The sequence below is a fragment of the Amblyraja radiata genome, chromosome 11 (genome assembly GCF_010909765.2).
Source record: "Amblyraja radiata isolate CabotCenter1 chromosome 11, sAmbRad1.1.pri, whole genome shotgun sequence".
Lineage (NCBI taxonomy): Eukaryota > Metazoa > Chordata > Chondrichthyes > Rajiformes > Rajidae > Amblyraja > Amblyraja radiata.
The window spans coordinates 1064935-1083643 of NC_045966.1; the positions used below are offsets into that span (position 1 = coordinate 1064935).

The 18709-nt window shown below is 44.0% G+C and overlaps 1 protein-coding gene across 1 annotated transcript in view; it reads left to right on the top strand.

Annotated features, from left to right (window-relative positions):
- Window positions 1-1315: 1315 nt before the first annotated feature.
- The window catches only part of LOC116978210 (shootin-1-like), a 61328-nt gene continuing 43934 nt past the window's right edge, over window positions 1316-18709 (top strand). Inside the window, exons 1-2 of the mRNA XM_033029188.1 lie at window positions 1316-1540; window positions 13181-13241. Of these exons, the coding sequence (XP_032885079.1) occupies window positions 1457-1540; window positions 13181-13241 (145 nt within the window). The 5' untranslated portion in view covers window positions 1316-1456. The remainder of the gene's footprint in view (window positions 1541-13180; window positions 13242-18709) is intronic.

Consider the following 18709-nt stretch of genomic DNA (forward strand, 5'->3'; position numbering starts at 1 on the left):
TTGATGTCATTACAACCTGAGTTTCACGTTCCCTTGTCAGCTCATTAGAGGAGTGATATTTACCGTGACTGTGCTATTTAAGAACCATTCTCCCCGGACCGTGGGACTGAAATAATGGATGAGCAGTTCAATAACGCTGAGGCTTCAACAATCTCTTCATACTGTATGCCTTTGTCAAGGATTTGCGGAGCAAAGCACATGTTATTGTGCACCACTCAAGTGTAGCTGGTTTCTCGAGGGTTCTTTTATGTATTTTAAACCTATAACGATACAACGTTAGCATTAAAGAAATTACAGTGTTTTGTAATTCCTGCCTTTCTTGGGAATAAACACAATGTGTTGGAATAAAGGTGTAGTAGGAATGGGCTTTGTGTCCGCAGGCTGCGACTTCACGGGCAGATACCCTCCATCCAGGAAGTGCTAATGTATTACATATGTGACAATGAATGAACATGTCTCTAGGACTAGCTCTGGTTGATATAGCTGAGCTAAGGTGTTGTGCAAGGTTTGTGCTCGGAGCAGCTGTACAACGCAGGAGCGGGGCTGGCACAGGAGCGGAGGACGGGGAATCGGTCTGATTAATGTACTCAACTGTATTCCTTAATGGCAATGGGGGAGGGAAGTCATCCTCAGACGCGCAGCCCAGAGATCCCAAGGGATGGTGTGTGAGGCTGTGAAGGGGGCAGGGAATGGAGGAGGGTGGCGCAGGGAGTTGGGGTGGCGGGTGGGTGGGGAGTAGGGAATGGGGGGGGGGGGGGCAGGTTGTAGGGGCGGGGGGTAGAGGGAGGGGGTACGGGGGGTGGGGCGTAGTGGGGAATAGAGTGGGGGTGGTGGGGTTGGAGTAGAGTACGGGGGTGGGGCGTGGTGGGTAGAGTGGGGCGGTGGGGAGTAGAGTGAGGAGGGTGGGTGGGGCAGGTATTAGGGGGTGGAGTAGCTAGACGGGGGGGTACGGGGGTGGGGCGAGGTGGGGAGTAGAGTGGGGTGCGTTGCGGGGAGTGGGTGGGGGATGTCGGGGGGAGTAGGGTGAGTAGGGGAGGCGGGGCAGGGAATGGGGGTGGAGTGGGGAGTAGGTGGGTGGCGGTGATGCAATGGGAACCACCATTCTCTGTGGCAGGGGATGGTGTGTGTGAGGATAGTGGGGATGAGGTGGAGTGTGTGTGAGTGTGTGAGGATGGGGGGGGGGTGGGGATGGTGTGTGTGGGGGTGGGGGGGGGGCGGGGTGGGGATGGTATGTGTGTGTGAGGATAATGTGGTTGGGGGCGGGTGTCGGGAGGGTGTGTGTGTGAGAGAATAGTGGTGGCGGTGGGGAGGGGCGGGGACCACTATTCTCTGTGGCAGGCCCGCTTTTATCAAAGGGCAGTGCAGAAGAGGGCGGGGATGCACGGCACATGCTCAGTGCTGTCTCTACTGCCTGCCCAGCTGCCGGCTGCAGTGTCTCTGCCCGTGGCTCGCTACCATGCTGCCTTGCCCCTCCACCCCGGCCATCAGAGAGGAGCTGGTGCATGAAGAACAGCATGAAGTCGGCAAAATGAAAGTGGAGGTGGGTAAACAGCGTTACGTCCGCTCCACAAACAGGATTACACATTCTTTGTAGCCCTCTTCGGGATATCTTGCAGTCATCCATCGGTGGTAAAAGTTCAATCATATTTTAGCATTTTGTCAGCATAGATATTAAATCTATGTCTATTATTATTTCTTATTTCAACCAGAAAAGAAAGGCGGCACACCTTAACATCTGCCAGATCAGTGCATTGATCATTTGCGCAATTTTAATTGAGAAAATGCATGTATGAAACCCGACAGTTGAGCATTAATTCTCCATCCCGAACAGTAGCCGGCTCAGTGGCCCAGGGCGGGGAGGTTGGGGAAGATGCGAGCAGTGCTGGCGGAGCGGCCAGACTCTGCTGCTGCGGCAAGAGTCGGCCACGTTCGAGGTGGAGCTTCTTGTAAATACACCGTGACACAATGAGCAGAACACAACGGTGGGGTTGGGCTGTAGAGGGGAAGGCGAGGGCGACACGGGGTTAGTGAAACACATGCTGGGTTTGGGAGATCATTCTGGTCAAATGGGAATGATTTGTGAAAGATTAGCAAGACAATTGATGGAAATATTATATCGGCGGGCGTTCCCTTCAATTTTTGTCGGAAGATCATGCAGTAATCTGCAGTCACTTCAAATACACTCTGGAAATCTGAGAAACATTCACCTGAGGATGAGCATTTATACCTGAGGAACACAAGGAAAGATGCTTCCTCCATCGACAAAGATCAATTCAGGAAGTGGGGACTTCCTTCTCCGCACTAATCCAAAATATGTACTTTATAGATTTTCTTCTCTGTAAAAGGTGTCTGATACCCAGGTTTGTGTCAGTCTGACAGCTCATGTTACAGAGGGAGAGAGCTTTGATCGCAGCGGTGGGAATAGCCTGGGGCACCGTGTCAGTCGTGGTCACACAGTCAAAGCTTTTCCATTCATGGGCTGTGCTGTGGGGCGGTGTTTGTACGTAAGGCTTCTTTTCAAGGGAGGAGTTGCGTTTGCTGAATAACAAAGAACACATCTTGTACACAGCTAAAGGCCCCATCTTCCTAAAAAATAATTGATTCATTGATTCCATTTTTTTTTTTACAGTTTGCAAATCAGTGCATTGAGATAAATTTACCGAAAATGGAGTCCTAATCAGTAATATTAAATGCACCATGAAATATCAGCTGTCTACTCCCAAAATATGGTTCTACCAGTCAATTTGTAGATAGAACATAGAGAAGTACAGCACAAGAGTCCAGTCCTTCGGCCCACAATGTCTGTGCCAAACATCATGTTAAGACCATCATTTATATCATCATCGGCCTCTCCTCTCCAGAGGGTATCATTTATATACCTGCACATAGTCCACATCCCTCCCTTTTCTGCATATCCGTCTGTTTATCTAAAAGCTGTTTAAATGCCACACATCTGCCTCAACCCCCTTTGTAAAAAGAATACCCCATCTCTTTCATTTTCTCTCTTTCCCTCTTTTTTTTGTCTTTCGCTCTCTTTTTTAGTTGTGGCGTTTGATTTCTCAGTGCCCATGTTGAAGTGACTTCACATCAGTCATCACACTTACACTATCATCCCAACCTTGCACACAGTCACAATAACTCGGTATTATGGGCTAGAACCGTGCAGTGACAAGTTGTCAAACTGCCTTCAATACATTTGACAAATATCTGACCACGAGCTTGGAGAGGGTGCAAAAGGCAACGAACGACCAGCTCTGTCCCAAACATGGATTGTTTCCTTGCAATGTAAGCAGTCAGGAAAGGTTGACGAGGGAGTTTGATTGAGTGGGACTATTTGCGGGATGGGATGGGATGCCGTTGATGGGATGGGATGGGACTATTTTCAAGTTCAAGTTCAAGTGAGTTTATTGTCATGTGTCCCTGTATAGGACAATGAAATTCTTGCTTTGCTTAAGCAGAGAGAGAGTTAATTCTGGAGGATTTTAAATAATCAGAAAGTAAGGAATTTAAAAAAACCCCATAATAGTTGTGATTTGGATTGCATTACTTGAAGGTGTCCAAAGTTTCAAACGTGGAGCAGATATTTGTATGAGAAGGAAATAACTATATAGTTACATAGCTCAGGAACAAGTCCTTCAGTCCACAATGTCTGAGCATGCTGCCAAATTAAACTAACCTCCTCTGCCTGCAAGTGAATAACTGCTTCATCTAGACTTAATGACCACATACATTATCATTGATCTTCCCTGCCATAAACATTTATATTATTAAATTTCATAGTCAGCACTACATCAGTTAGTCCGTGGTGTTATGATTTTGCAAGATGATCTATAAGTGCGGCTGATAATATATGAATCATAGTTTAATCTCGATATCAGCTGGATTAATCAACATGCACAGCATCAATTGGGTCCTGCAACATTGTATATGTAACAGGAATCACCACATAGGCACGGTAATGAAAGGGTGAACCTTACTTAGCAAGGAGACATCTTTAAATGGAAAAAAGGCTGGCTGGGAGATGTAATAAGGATGAGCAAGCTGGAGGGATTGCCAAACACCCTGATCCCATGAAACAAAGAACAGGGTAAAGTGTCTGCGGAATAATCAACCAAGCAAGGCTCAGAGAGTGGGTTGAGAACCTGTTATTTTCCGAAGAAAGGGTATAACATTTGTATTCTGACTTTAGAGTTGCCGCAGTGAAATTAACTCCAGTGGGAGGAAGTAGGGCAGACAAAGCTTAATGAGACTGCTTGGCTCGGCTCACCGGAGAGGGTCATGAACAGTGTTGTCTGCCTGTTAAATTCAATGAAGCAGTTTTGTTACGCGGGCGGTTGTGATTATAAATCCTGGGAAGCGCAGCTCTAGCAGTTAATCTGGGGGGGGGGGGGGGGGGGAGAGATGTTGATATACAGTGCCCTCCATAATGTTTGGGACAAAGACCCATCATTTATTTATTTGCCTCTGTAAACCACAATTTGAAATGTGTAATAGAAAAAAATCACATGTGGTTAAAGTACACATTGTCAGATTTCATGAAAGGCCATTTTTATACATTTTGGTTTCACCATGTAGATATTACAGCTGTTTATACATAGTCTCCCCATTTCAGGGCACCATAACGTTTGGCTTTACAGGTGTTTGTAATTGCTCAGGTGTGTTTAAATGCCTCCTTAATGCAGGTATAAGAGCTCTCAGTAGCTAGTCTTTCCTCCAGTCTTTCCATTACCTTTGGAAACTTTTATTGCTGTTTATCAACATGAGGCCCAAAGTTGGGCCAATGAAAGTTAAAGAAGCCATTATGAGACTGAGAAACAAGAATAAAACTGTTAGAGACATCACCAAACCTTAGGCTTACCAAAATCAACTGTTTGGAACATCATTAAGAAGAAAGAGAGCACTGGTGAGCTTACTAATCGCAAAGGGACTGGCAGGCCAAGGAAGACCTCCAGAGCTGATGACAGAAGAATTCTCTCTTTAATTAAGAAAAATCCCCAAACACCTGTCTGACAGATCAGACACACTCTTCAGGAGTCAGGTGTGGATTTGTCAATGACCACTGTCCGCAGAGGACTTTATGAACAGAAATACAGAGGCTACACTGCAAGATGCAAGCCACTGGTTGGCTGCAAAAATAGGATGGTCAGGTTACAGTTTGCCAAGAAGTACTTAAAACGGCAACCATAGTTCTGGAAAAAGGTCTTGTGGACAGATGAGATGATGATTGACTTATAACGGAGTGATGAGAAGAGCAAAGTGTGGAGGAGATAAGGAACTGCCCAAGATCCAAAGCATAACCACCTCATCTGTGAAACACGGTGGTGGGGATGTTATGGCCTGGGCATGTATGGCTGCTGAAGGTAATGGCTCACTTATCTTCATTGATGATACAACTGCTGATGGTAGTAGCATAATGAATTCTGAAGTGTATAGACACACCCTATCTGCTCAAGTTCATACAAATGCCTCAAAACACAATGGTCAATGGTTCTACTTCTTCTTCTTGCGTATGGCGTGCACAGCTTAAAGTTGTAGGACAACTTGTTCTATTTGATCTTATTTGATTGTGCACGCCAGGTTGATTGCATTCGTCCAAACAGGGCGGACCACGTGAAGGTTTCAATCTCCCTCCCCCGGCCAGTGGTTCATTCTATAGCAAGACAATGATCTCAAACATACTTCTAAAGCAACAAAGGAGTTCTTCAAAGCTAAAAAATTGTCAATTCTTGAGTGGCCAAGTTAATCACCTGATCTGAACCCAATTGAGCATGCCTTTTATATGCTGAAGAGAAAACTGAAGGGGACTAGACCCCAAAACAAGCATAAGCTAAAGATGGCTGCAATACAGGCCTGGCAGAGCATCACCAGAGAAGACACCCAGCAACTGGTGATGTCCATGAATTGCAGACTTCAAGCAGTCATTGCATGCAAAGGATATGCAACTAAATACTAAACATGACTACTTTCATTTACATGACATTGCTGTGTTCCAAACGTTATGGTACCCTGAAATGGGGGGACTATGTATAAACACTGCTGTAATTTCCACATGGAGAAACCAAAATGTATAAAAATGGCCTTTATTAAAATCTGACAATGTGCACTTTAACCACATGTGATTTTTTCTATTATAAATCTCAGATTTTGGAGTAGAGAGGCAAATAAATAAATGATGGGTCTTTGTCCCAAACATTATGGAGGGCACTGTATCAACCTTTGCTGTACGCGATGCATTGTGCTTAACATCCTAGTCCTTTCATGCTTCCTATGGGCAATAGGAACCTATTTTAATGTGACCAGACAACTAACCTGACCAGGGGATGAGATATGGTCAGCGTAGATCTATTAAGTACAACTACACTGTGGGTGTTAACCAGTATCTAAAGGTTGGAAGTAGACACATTGAACTACAGATGCTAGTTTACAAACAAAAACAAGCAGAGGCCTGTGTCTAGTGGTGTGCCTCAGGGTTCAGTGCTGGGCCCGTTACTGTTTATCATCTACATCAATGATTTGGATGAGAACATACAGGGCAAGATTAGCAAGTTTCCTGATGATACAAAATTGGGTGGTTTTGAAGATAGTGAAGATGATTGTGAAAAATTGCAGCAGGATCTGGATGGATTGGCCACGTAGGCTGAGGAATGGTTGATGGAATTTAATGAAGAGAAATGTGAGGTATTGCATTTTGGGACGTCTAACAAGGGCAGGACCTTCACATTGAATGGTAGTCTGGGGAGTGTTGTGGAGCAGGGAGACCTAGAAGTACAGGTGCATGGTTCATTGAAGGTCGAGTCGCAGGTAGATAAGGTGGTCTAAAAGCTTTTGGCACATTGGCCTTCATCAGTCAGAGTATTGACTATTAAAGTTGGGAGGTCATGTTGCAGTTGTATAAGACGTTGGTGAGACCGCATTTAGAATATTGTGTTCAGTTTTGGGCACCATGTTATAGGAAAGATATTGTCAAGCTTGAAAGGGTTCAGAGAAGATTTATGAGGATGCTGCCAGGACTAGAGGGTGTGAGCTATAGGGAGAGGTTGAGCAGGATGGGTCTCTATTCCTTGGAGCGCAGGAGGATGAGGGATGATCTTATAGAGGGGTATAAAATCATGAGAGGAATAGATCCGGTAGATGCACAGAATCTCTTGCCAAGAGTAGGGGAATTGAGGACTAGAGGACATAGGTTCAAGGTGAAGGGGATAAGATTTAATAGGAATCTGATGGTTAACTTTATCACACAAAGGATGGTGGGTATATGGAAAAAGCTGCCAGAGGAGGTAGTTGAGGCTGGGACTATCCCAGCAGTTAGAAAGGTACAAGGATAGGACAGGTTCACATGGACCATGTGCAGGCAGGTGGGACTAGTGTAGCTGGGACATGTTGGTCGGTGTGGGAAGTTGGGCCGAAGGGTCTGTTTCCACACTGTATCACTCTATGAATCTATGACACAAGGTGCTGGAGTAACTCAGCGGGTTAGGCAGCATCTCTGGAGAACATGGAAAGGAGACGTTTCAGATCGGGTCCCTTCTTCAGACTGAAAAGTCGTCTGTCCATGTTCTCCGGAACTTCTTAGGATTAACAGATGTCTTCTGAATTTTGTAGGCATTCACAGAGTCATAGAGTGATACAGTGTGGAAACAGGCCCTTCAGCCCTACTTGCCCACACCGGCCAACATGCCCCAGCTACACTTGTCCCACCTGCCAGCGCTTGGGCTGTACCCCTCCAAACCTATCCTATCTATGTTCCTGTCTAACTGTTTCTTAAACATTGGGATATTCCCAGCCTGAACTACCTCCTCTGGCAGCTTGTTCCATACACCCACCACCCTTTGTGTGATAAAGTTACCCCTCAGCTTCCTATTAAATCTTTTCCCCTTCACCTTGAACCTATGTCCTCTGGTCCTTGATTCCCCTACTCTGGGCAAGAGACTGTGGGGCATCTACCCAATCTATTCCTCTCATTCGGAGTTTGTATGTGTGTATTTTTGTGCAATGGTGCACACTGCAAATTAAATTAAAGATTTTTTTCTACCGAAATGTGCATTAATGAACATAATTTAATTGACCGTACCAATTCAATGCTATAAACAAAATATAGAATTCCTGTATAATTTATGAGAATCAATACTGTCTAGCCAATTATCGTCTGAAAATAGATTACTGTAATGCCATCATGCGCTGAAATTAACGATGATTGCCTTCTCTTTAAATCAATTAATGACATTTCCTCTTCCAATAATTTTCTATCTCCACTCTGTTCAGTTGAAAGCCTTTTACTGGCAATGTTTCCAAGGTTGCTGATGTATCCTTTACACCATACATTCTGTGGGGGCATTACATAACATCAGCCTGGGTTACACGTGCTCTTTGCGCAAGACACAACATCAGCCTGAGTTACACGTTCCATGAGCAAAACACAATATTAGTCTGGTCAGCTTAGGTTCCATGTGCTTTGCACAATACACGATATCCACCTGATTATGTGTGCCATGGACAATACACGATATCCACCTGGTTACATGTGTCATGAGCAATATACAACATCAGCCTTGGTTATACGTTCCTTGGGCAAGGCTAATGCTGCTAACTCTGCTCAACTATCTGAACTTCCAACTGGACCTTTGGATTACAAGCAGAGTGTTGGGTAAATGACTCAATTTCCCATTATCAACTGAAATATATAGAAATCAGATATAATAATTAAGACATGTTTTTCTTTCATGACTAAAATGCTTTAAACCCATCAACAAACTTGAAATGTTGCGATATAGGAGACACAGCAACCGATTACACAGCACAATCAAACAAATAAGCTCATCAGACTGAAGGGTCCCAACATATGATGAAAGAATGGATAGACTGGGCGTATATTCACTGAAATTTAGAAGGATGAGGATATATAAAATTCTTAAAGGATTGGACATGCTAGATACAGGAAAAATGTTCTCAATGCTGTGGGATACAAGAACCAGGTGTCACAATTTAAGAATAAGGGGTCGCCCATTTAGGACTGAGATGAAGAAAAACTTTTTCACCCAGAGAGTTGTGAATCTGTGAAATTCTCTGCCACCGAAGGCAGTGGAGGCCGATTCACTGGATGTTTTCAAGAGAGAGTTAGATATAGCTCTTAGGGCTAACGGAATCAAGGGATATGGGGAGAAAGCATGAACGGGGTACTGAATTAGGATGATCAGCCATGATCATATTGAATGGCGGTGCTGGCTCAAAGGGCCGAATGGCCCACGCCTGGACCTATTTGCTACATTTCACTGTTTGTAACATGCCCATTCCCTCCACAGATGCTGTCTGACCTGCTGTGCTCCTCCAACACTTTATATTTTAGCTCTATGGTATTGGCTGAGGGATAACTGGGCTCAGCACACTGGTTGATCTGCTGCCTTACAACGTCAGGGAGCCGGGTTTGATCCTGACCGCGTGAGCTGTCTGAATGTAGTTTGCACATTCTCCCTGTGACCGCGTGGGATTTCTCCGAGTGCTCCGGATTCCTCCCATATCCCAGAGACATGCATGTTTGTAGGTTATTTGGCTTCTGTAAATTGACCCTAGTATGTAGAATAGAACGAGTTTATGGTGATCACTGGTCGGAATGAACTCAGTAGGCCGAAGGGCCTGTTTCCACGCTGTATCTCTAAACTAAACTAAGCCGCTGGCCAAGGGAGCTCCTTGCTCTCCTTCAAACGCTGGAATCATTAGTCGCCACCGGTAATGGTGAGTGAGCGATCCACCACACTTACCGTTCCCACAGATCAACAAGGGTGTCTCACCCTCAATAGCGTGTTTAATGTCTGACCCAGAGGATGAGATTGTCACTACACAGCCACAGCTAGTGCTCTCTGTGTTGCTCCTGCAAGGTCCTGACCGAGACCATCTCACACGACCACAGAACCCAAACCTGCCCTGGTTGATGTGATTAAGTGCTGACTCACTGAACCCACAGAGATGCCGGGGAGCTTAGATACCAATGCCAGCCTCTGGCAATCCTTCCAAGTCTGAAAGACTCATTGGGTGCGGTCACAACGCAGTTTTGTAAATTGAGGTCACTGGTAAAGCCCTGAGAACTGGTGCAAAGGAGCAGCACCTGTTTTCGGTGAGTGCACAGAACACCATCAAAGGAATCTTTACAGGCAGTTCACTTTGACACTGATTGAGCATTCGTTCATTGAGCATTGCAGCCAGACCAACAACTGTAAAAGACTGGAGCCTGAATGAGAAGCGGGGGCTTTTTGCATCTTATCAACCCAATGAGCTGAGGAGCTTAATTAGCCAATGAGCTCAGGGGTCTCCTTGCTCCTGATTTCATTCACTTACTGGAAACCGTCACCGAGTCGGTTCATTCATTGAATCATGGAATTTTATGGAACTGAAACAGGCTATTTGGTCAAGATATAGTGAAAGAATGTTTGATTGCTGTGCAGGCAAATCACATCATGCATGAGTACAATCATTCCATACATGTGCACATGTGATAGAGGGAGAAGTAAAAGATGTGGAGGAGTTGCATCAGTAATCAGGAGAGTGTTATGGCAGCACTTGGACAAGATGAACCACTGAGGCGATATGGGTAGAGCTCAAAAATAAGAAAGGTGCAAACACTCTAATGGGATTATACGCTTGGCCTCCTGTGCCATTCCAATAGGAGCACATTTACCATTCCGAAAAAGGTGTGAACAACCTTTAGGCATGAATCCATCGTCAGTGGTTTTAGATAAGGCTTGTCGGCTCACACATCACGAGAGAGTGCACTAGAAAGTGCACTAAAGAGTATCAAGGCCTATTTTAGAAACATAGAAAATAGGTGCAGGAGTAGGCCATTCGGCCCTTCGAGCCTGCATTGCCATTCAATATGATCATGGCTGATCATCCAACTCAGTATCCTATACCTGCCTGCTCTCCATACCCCCCGATCCCTTTAGCCACAAGGGCCACATCTAAATCCCTCTTAAATATAGCCAATTAATTGGCCTCAACTACCTTTTGGGCCCACATTGGCTTACAGGAGATGTCCCATCAAGCTCACAGTGTAAATTATTGCAATTTGAATAATTTATAAAGAGCATTGGAGCAAAATACTGTTTCAGTTCCCCTTCCCACTCAGCCTCTGATGGGAAGAAGAAAGATCAGACTGATTACAAAGGTGACATTAAGAAACATCAAATTCATGGAAGGATAACAAAACATTACAACAGAACATCGTCTCACAGCAATTTTTCTCAGCTATGAAACAATAGCATCCTCCACAACCACCAAATTTCAACAGAAATTGTGATATTCAGGAAACTCAGGATATAGGTTTACGGTTATTATTGTCACATACACGAAGGGGACAGAAAAAAGCTTCATTTTGTGTGCTATCCAATCAAGTCAGATAATACTATATATAAATACTACCTATAAATACAGTCATCAAACTCAAGTATAATAGATAAAGCAAAGGGGAAGATACAGAGTGCAGAATATAGTTCTCAGCATGTAGCGCAACAGTTCCAGAGACAAAGTCCAATGTCTGCAGACATCGTACAGAGAGGGTTAGAGCCTGTGACTTGGTTAAATTGGTAAAATCTGTAGATTTATTAAATTATTTTTGTTAGTGGGGAAGCAGTGCAGTGTAAGTGATATTGGTTGAGAAGAATAATTGTTGCTCTGAGGCTTTAAGGGTTGTATTACATGACTAACATCACTTTGAACTGCAGGGAAAGTTCAGATGCAATCTGTGAGAACTCTTGAATAACCAGGCACATCTTGTTTGATTTCTTGGAGTGTCAGTCCGTCTTTTCTGCAGTGGACTTTGTTAGAAGTTAAGAACTCATAGAATACATATTCCTCACAAGGACCTGGTCTTGTCATGTGCATCTAACACAAGATGCTATGTCAGTGGACAATTGCTGAATAAAATGTTACACCAAGGTCACTTCTGCCTTATCAAATGCACAGCATTTTTCAAAATACATTAGACTCCAAAGCTTTTGCTTTCCTCATATAAAACAAATTCAGCCCGATTGAATTTCAAGGACAATCAATCAGAATCAAATAATGTGGATATTAATGGATTCTCCAAGCTCCTTGTCAAATACTGCCAGAGGTCAGAGAGAAATTCGCATTCTTCTCCGCAGGAAACGGTAAAGGGAGAGTAAATGTCCTGAAAAATTACATAGTTTAATAAGCACAAGACCAAGTCCATCAGGCTGGTTGGTATCTCTCAGCTTTCCCTGATACATAACTGCATGAGTTTAGAGGCACAAATTGCTGGATGAGGAAGCAGGCCAAGTTTGGAGGACCGCTGTCACATGGACACGAGGCAGCAGACCCATGATCTCCTGCTACCAAAGCTGCTCACACAAGCTGTTGTCCAGCACTTCACTGGGCATCTCAGCTGTAGCCATATCATACATTGCACACACGGCCAAAGGTGCACACATGAGCAAAGAACCACACACATGAGCAAAGAACCACACACATGAGCAAAGAACCACACACATGAGCAAAGAACCACACACATGAGCAAAGAACCGCAAACGACACACATAACTGTACTCGGGAGTAGAGGGGAGATAGACAGTGTAACATGGTGCAGTGAACCTCTTTATACCAGTTATCACCCCTCTACTCTTTCAGTCAGGAAGAACAGGCCTGACCCGAAACGTCAACTGTTCATTCCCTGCACAGATGCTGCCTGATCCACTGAGTTTCTCCAGTACTTTGCTCCAGTACCTGCAGTCTCTTGTGATCCACATACATGTTTTCACAGCTGATGGAATGGAAGATGTGGGTTTACAAAGCCACAGAATTACAATGTGGCGACGTGGGTTTACAAGGCCACAGAATACAAATCAAGACACTGTGGAAAGAGAAGAGAAAGTGTTCGGTAAAGTGAAGTGCTCATTCCTCATCTTGGACAATGAGAACTTGGTATCTTTACCTTGTCTGTTGGAACTCTGTACCTTCCATCCCAGTTCCACTCATCACCTAATGTAGAACATGAACACAAGCAGCCACCCTCAGCTGCAAATCCAACCTGTTCCCATCAGACTGGTCTTCAGGGTTATGCTGTTTTTGTGAATAAGACATGGCTGTTAAAAACTTTACAATGGTTATTATGGTTTAATTAGCTGTTGTGTGACCTGATCACTGAAGAACAATCTTATTCGTTTATCCCCTTTAGTGTAAGCGACTTGTTCGGGAACGAGATGAGGCTGAGAGGCAGCTGAAACAGATTAAGCGAGGTATGTTTATCTCATTTTCCTGTTCCTGAATCTGATGGTTTCAACCTTTTGTATCTTCTGCCAATTGGGAGTGGGGAGAAGAGGGAATGACTGGATGATCCTTGATTAGGTCAGCTGCTTTCCCAAAGCAATGTAAAGTATAGATGGAATTAATGGTGGAGAACATGGTCTCAGGGATGGACTGGGTTACATCTATAACTCCCTGCAGTTTCTTGCCATCTTTCAAAGGGCTGTTCCCAAACCAAGCTGTGATGCATCCTGACAGTGTGCTTTCTATGGTGCATCGGTTGAAGTTGGTGAGAGTCTTTGGAGACATGCCAAACTTCCTTAGTCTTTTGAGAAAGTTTATGGCAAGTTGACCTTTAGCTACTGTATCACTGTTGATTAACTATGTTAACAAAACTCTGTAGTTAAGAAGTCAATCAATCTTATAAGCCAGGAGTTGTTCAGATGATGCCAGCGTTGCCTTGTTGATACATCAAAAGCAATGAATGATTTAAATTAAAGTACGGCACTGATTCTAATCCCTCTTGGCAATCAGTAACTCTGTCAATAAGTAAAGAATGAAGAATACACCAAATAATGCTGCAATTTTAACGGGAAATGTATTAATTGAACTAATTGTTCATGGTTCTCACCTTTAATCTATTGCCAGTATTAAGGAGAAAGATGTTTTATTTATTGTCTTTGGTAATAAATATAGCACTGTACACAAATATAATTTGCTGCCTTTAGGAGTTTCATTGCAATGAACCCTCATTGTAAAACAATTCAACAAAGACAAGTCCATCGTGGTTGACAAAAGAGCCATTAATCCAAACATTCACTCTGAGCAGAACAGAGAGATAGAAACATACTGTAAAAACATAGAAAATAGGTGCAGGAGTAGGCTCTCCGGCCCTTCGAACCAGCACCGTCATTCAATATGATCATGACTGATCATCCAAAATCAGTACCCCGTTCCTGCTTTTTCCCCATGTCCCTTGATTCCTTTAGCCCTAAGAGCTAAATCTAACTCTCTCGGATCTAGGAGTGCAAGTACTTAGATCCCAGAAAGTGGCATCACAGGTACAATGGCCTTTACTAGTCAGGGTATTGAGTGTATAAGTTTTGAGTACCGAAGTTCGGATGTAGAAACAAGAAACGGCTGATGCTGGTTTACACAAAAGAATGCAAATTGCTGGAGTAACTCAGCAGGTTAGTCAGCATCTTTGGAGAATATGGATAGGTGAGGTTTCTGGTCAGGCCCACCTTCAGACTGAAAGGATTGTCTACCTATTAGTTCAGTTCAGTTCAGTTTAGCTTATTGTCATGTGTATCGAGGTACAGTGAAAAGCTTTTGTTGCGTGCTAACCAGCCAGCGGAAAGACAATACATGATTACAATCGAGCCGCTCACAGTGTACAGATACATGATAAGGGAATAATGTTTAATGCAAGGTAAAGCCAGTAAAGTCCGATCAATGATAGTCCATGGGTCACCGATGAGTAGATAGTAGTTCAGGACTGCTTTCTAGTTGTGGTAGAACGATTGAAGTGCAGGAGACTGAGCAATGATCTTAAGGAGGTGTATAAATTCACGAGGGGTAATAGATAGGGTGAATGCACAATCTTTTACCCAAAATAGGGGAATCAAGAATCAAGAACCAGAGAATATATGTTTAAGCTAAAGGAGGAAAGAATTGAAAGCTGTGAAGAAGTTGCTTCACGGGTTCCTATTAAAGATGGACAGGTACATAAAAAAAAGAGGTAACTTAATCAGATTTTTCAAGTCAAGATTATTTAATTGTCATGTGTACCAAAACGATACAATAAATTTTTACTTAAAGCAGCACATGGGTTTGTAAACATGCACTCAAAAGATAACTGCACTTTGATGGATAGGCAGTGTCTTTAATACTGTGTGGAATCTATCGCCAATGCCCAACCTTTGTGTGCATGGGGGTCTCTATTAACTTCTACTAGATTATTTGCATGTCCCAACAGAACCTGGAAAGAACTTTCTGAACAGAGAGAATAATGCCCACGTTTGTGTATGTTATGTTTGTCTGGGTTTATTCTGTTGGGGAAAAAGAAATGCAATAGAAATTGTGCTCCGTTATAGTTGATAGATATATTTTGTCTCAATCATTGGTACATTATATATTACTGACGCAAGGAAACTGCACCAGCCCCCTCCTGGTCCCTTGGTGGAGGGAGGGTTGTTACAACATGTGCTGTCACTAATGGAGTGGGATGAACAAGTTACCTTGTTTGTGCTCTGTGCACTCACTGTGCAATTGCATTAACACCATGTCGCAGGGAACAGACAGACAACATTATGGTTCGATGGGAAGAGTCCTGAAACCAACCTTGACTTGTGATGAAAGATTAGAGATAAAATAGAAATTATAATCCAATAAAAAAAGACAGGAAAGGAAGAATGAAACAGATACTGCCAGCAATTAGTTGGATTACCCATTTCGGGTCATCAAGCGTGAGTTATATTATATCGGATTCAGTCTCCGAGCTCATAAATAAATGACTTGTTCAGCTTTTGTAATAGCAGAGGAATGGTATTGGTGAAGGGAGGATTTCATTATTCTTCTGAATAATTCAGCTCTGGGTCTCAATAATTCAGCACTGGCTGCCCTGACTGTAGTGTCGATTTACACGCAGGCCTTTGCTCTATTTTTGCCATGAATATAATAGAGAATGGAACTTTTATTATTCTGTTTTCATTGCTCCATTGTTGGATTCATTTACCTCAACGAAGTAAGGTTTTGAGACTTGATATTTCACTAACTTGCTTCATAGATGGTTATTTTCATATTTCCTTATTCTCGCTGTTTGCTGTTCAAATTGGGTCTTGCCCTCTGTAAGCACGAGCTGTGCTTTATCCAAACATCAGAAGTACATCCATGTATTTGGGACAACACACACATGTATTATCATACCACTGAGGGCACAATGAAATAAATGAGAGGCATTGAGCTCTGACAGCTGGCCTGTGTGGAAGCCTGGGACACAAGAGTGACCACAGATAAACACCTTCAATACGATACAATTTATTTGTGTCATTTGAACCTCATTGAGGTTCAAACGAAATTTGGTTTCTGCAGTCATACACACAAGAAAAAGAACCAAGACACAACACAATTTACACAAACATCCATCATAGTGAATCTCCTCCTCACTGTGATGGAAGGCAAAGTCATATTTCTCCCCTGCACTCCTCATTCTCCTCCCGATGTCAGAGTCAAAGCCCCCAGCGGGCGATGGTAGGTGTCCCACGGCCATTAAAGCCGCGCCGGGTGATGTAAGGCCGCGCTCCGGGTCTTGGTGTTGGAGCCTCCGGCGGGCGCTAACAAGTCCCGCGGCCATTTAAAGCCGCTCCGGGCGATGTAAGGCCCCGCTCCAGGTAATTTTCAACCCCGCAACTCGGGCGGGAGAAGTCGCCGTTGCGGAAGCCCCGAAAAGCGGTCTAACAGCAGGGACCCGCGGGCTCCCGGTGTCACTGTCCACCAGACCTGCGGTTGGAGCCTCCGAATCTCCGAATCTCCAGGGTCAGGTCACAGCCGCGCGCCACCACAGCTCCTCCCGCTCCGAACTCGGCCAGCTCCGCGATGGTGGGTAAGTCCGCAGCTCCGCGACTGGAGCCCCAGGTCGTTCTGGTTGGAGGCCGCTCCACGGTGCAAGGCCCCAACGACAACGGAGACCCGACAGGGAAAAGGTCGGGTTCTCCGTGCAGGGGAAAGATTTTAAAAGTTTCCCCACTCCCTGCCCCCCACACACATACCCAGTTTAAAAAAAAAAGCACTTTAAACTACATTCAAACATTCAAACGCGACCAAAAAAAAAAAAACGACAGACGGACTGTAGAGGCCGCTGCGACGTGAGTCGCGCCGCCCACCCACCTCAACATAAAACATAGAGTAGTAGAGCACAGGAACAGGTCCATCAGCCCAAAATGTCTGTGTCAAACATGATGCCAAGTAAAACTAATCTCCTCTGCCTGCCCGTGATCAATATCCCTCCATTCCCTGCATATCCATTGTCTATCCAAAACTCTTCAATGCCACTATTGTATCTGCCTCCCCCACAACCCCTGGCAAGTTCCAGGCATACACCATAAAAAAGCTTGCCTTGCACATCTCCTTCAAGTTTTGTCCTGCTAACCTAAAGCAATGTTCTCTACTCTTTGACATTTTCACCCTTGGCAAAAGGAGTCTGACTGTCTACCCTATCTATGCCTCTATGACAGGGCAAGTCTTGGTCTTCATGCAAAGCAGATCCACTCTTACTTTTCACATCTTGTACGGGACCTCAAACTGACAGAATGCAAACTTAATCCAATTCCCATTCAGTTTTGACATCCGTCAGAACAAACCTTGGTCAAATCCAAAGTATGTTCATTTGCTGCCAGACTATAGCATTGTCATGCCACCATTATAGAGCTTATAGAAACATAGAAACATAGACAATAGGTGCAGGAGTAGGCCATTCGGCCCTTCGAGCCTGCACCGCCATTTAATATGATCATGGCTGATCATCCAACTCAGTATCCTGTACCTGCCTTCTCTCCATACCCCCTGATCCCTTTAGCCACAAGGGCCACATCTAACTCCCTCTTAAATATAGCCAATGAACTGGCCCCAACTACCCTCTGTGGCAGAGAGTTCCACAGATTCACCACTCTCTGTGTGAAAAATGTTTTTCTCATCTCGGTCTTAAAGGATTTCCCCTTTATCCTTAAGCTGTGACCCCTTGTCCTGGACTTCCCCAACATCAGGAACAATCTTCCTGCATCTAGCCTGTCCAACCCCTTAAGAGTTCAAGTTCAAGTTCAAGTGAGTTTATTGTCATGTGTCCCTGATAGGACAATGAAATTCTTGCTTTGCTTCAGAACACAGAACATAGTAGGCATTTACAACGATGCATAGTAGACATTTGAACGATAGGAATTACAAGATCAGTTCCTTCCAAGGGTTACATCATTCCAAAGAAAGACATACCCACTGGACTGGATATTATGGGTGTTATTATCATTGAGAACCATTTTTATCTGGGTCTATGATCAGTGTTTGAATGTGTGGCTTTATGAAGCACAGTTCCGGTTAATTCAGAACCAGCTTCTTCTTTCCCCAATACCCAAGCAGTCATAACATTTAACAATACTTTATTGAAATTGTTTGTTTATTCCACGGTAAAGGCCAATACGCAATACGCTGCACCCGGCTGCTTAATTTTTGTGATTCATGGACAGTAATAGTCTTTTTTTTGGTTCCTCTTTCCGAAGCCTGCCATCTATCTTACTCTTTCTCATGTTAAACTCCATTTGCTAAGTTTTCATCAATTATTCAACCTATCCGTACTCAGTCAGAGTCCTAATATCACAACATGCCGGCCATTCATTTCATCGGGATACTTGGATACCTTACAATCTGTTCCCTCCTTCCGTTTATTAATATAAATCATAAATAATTAAGG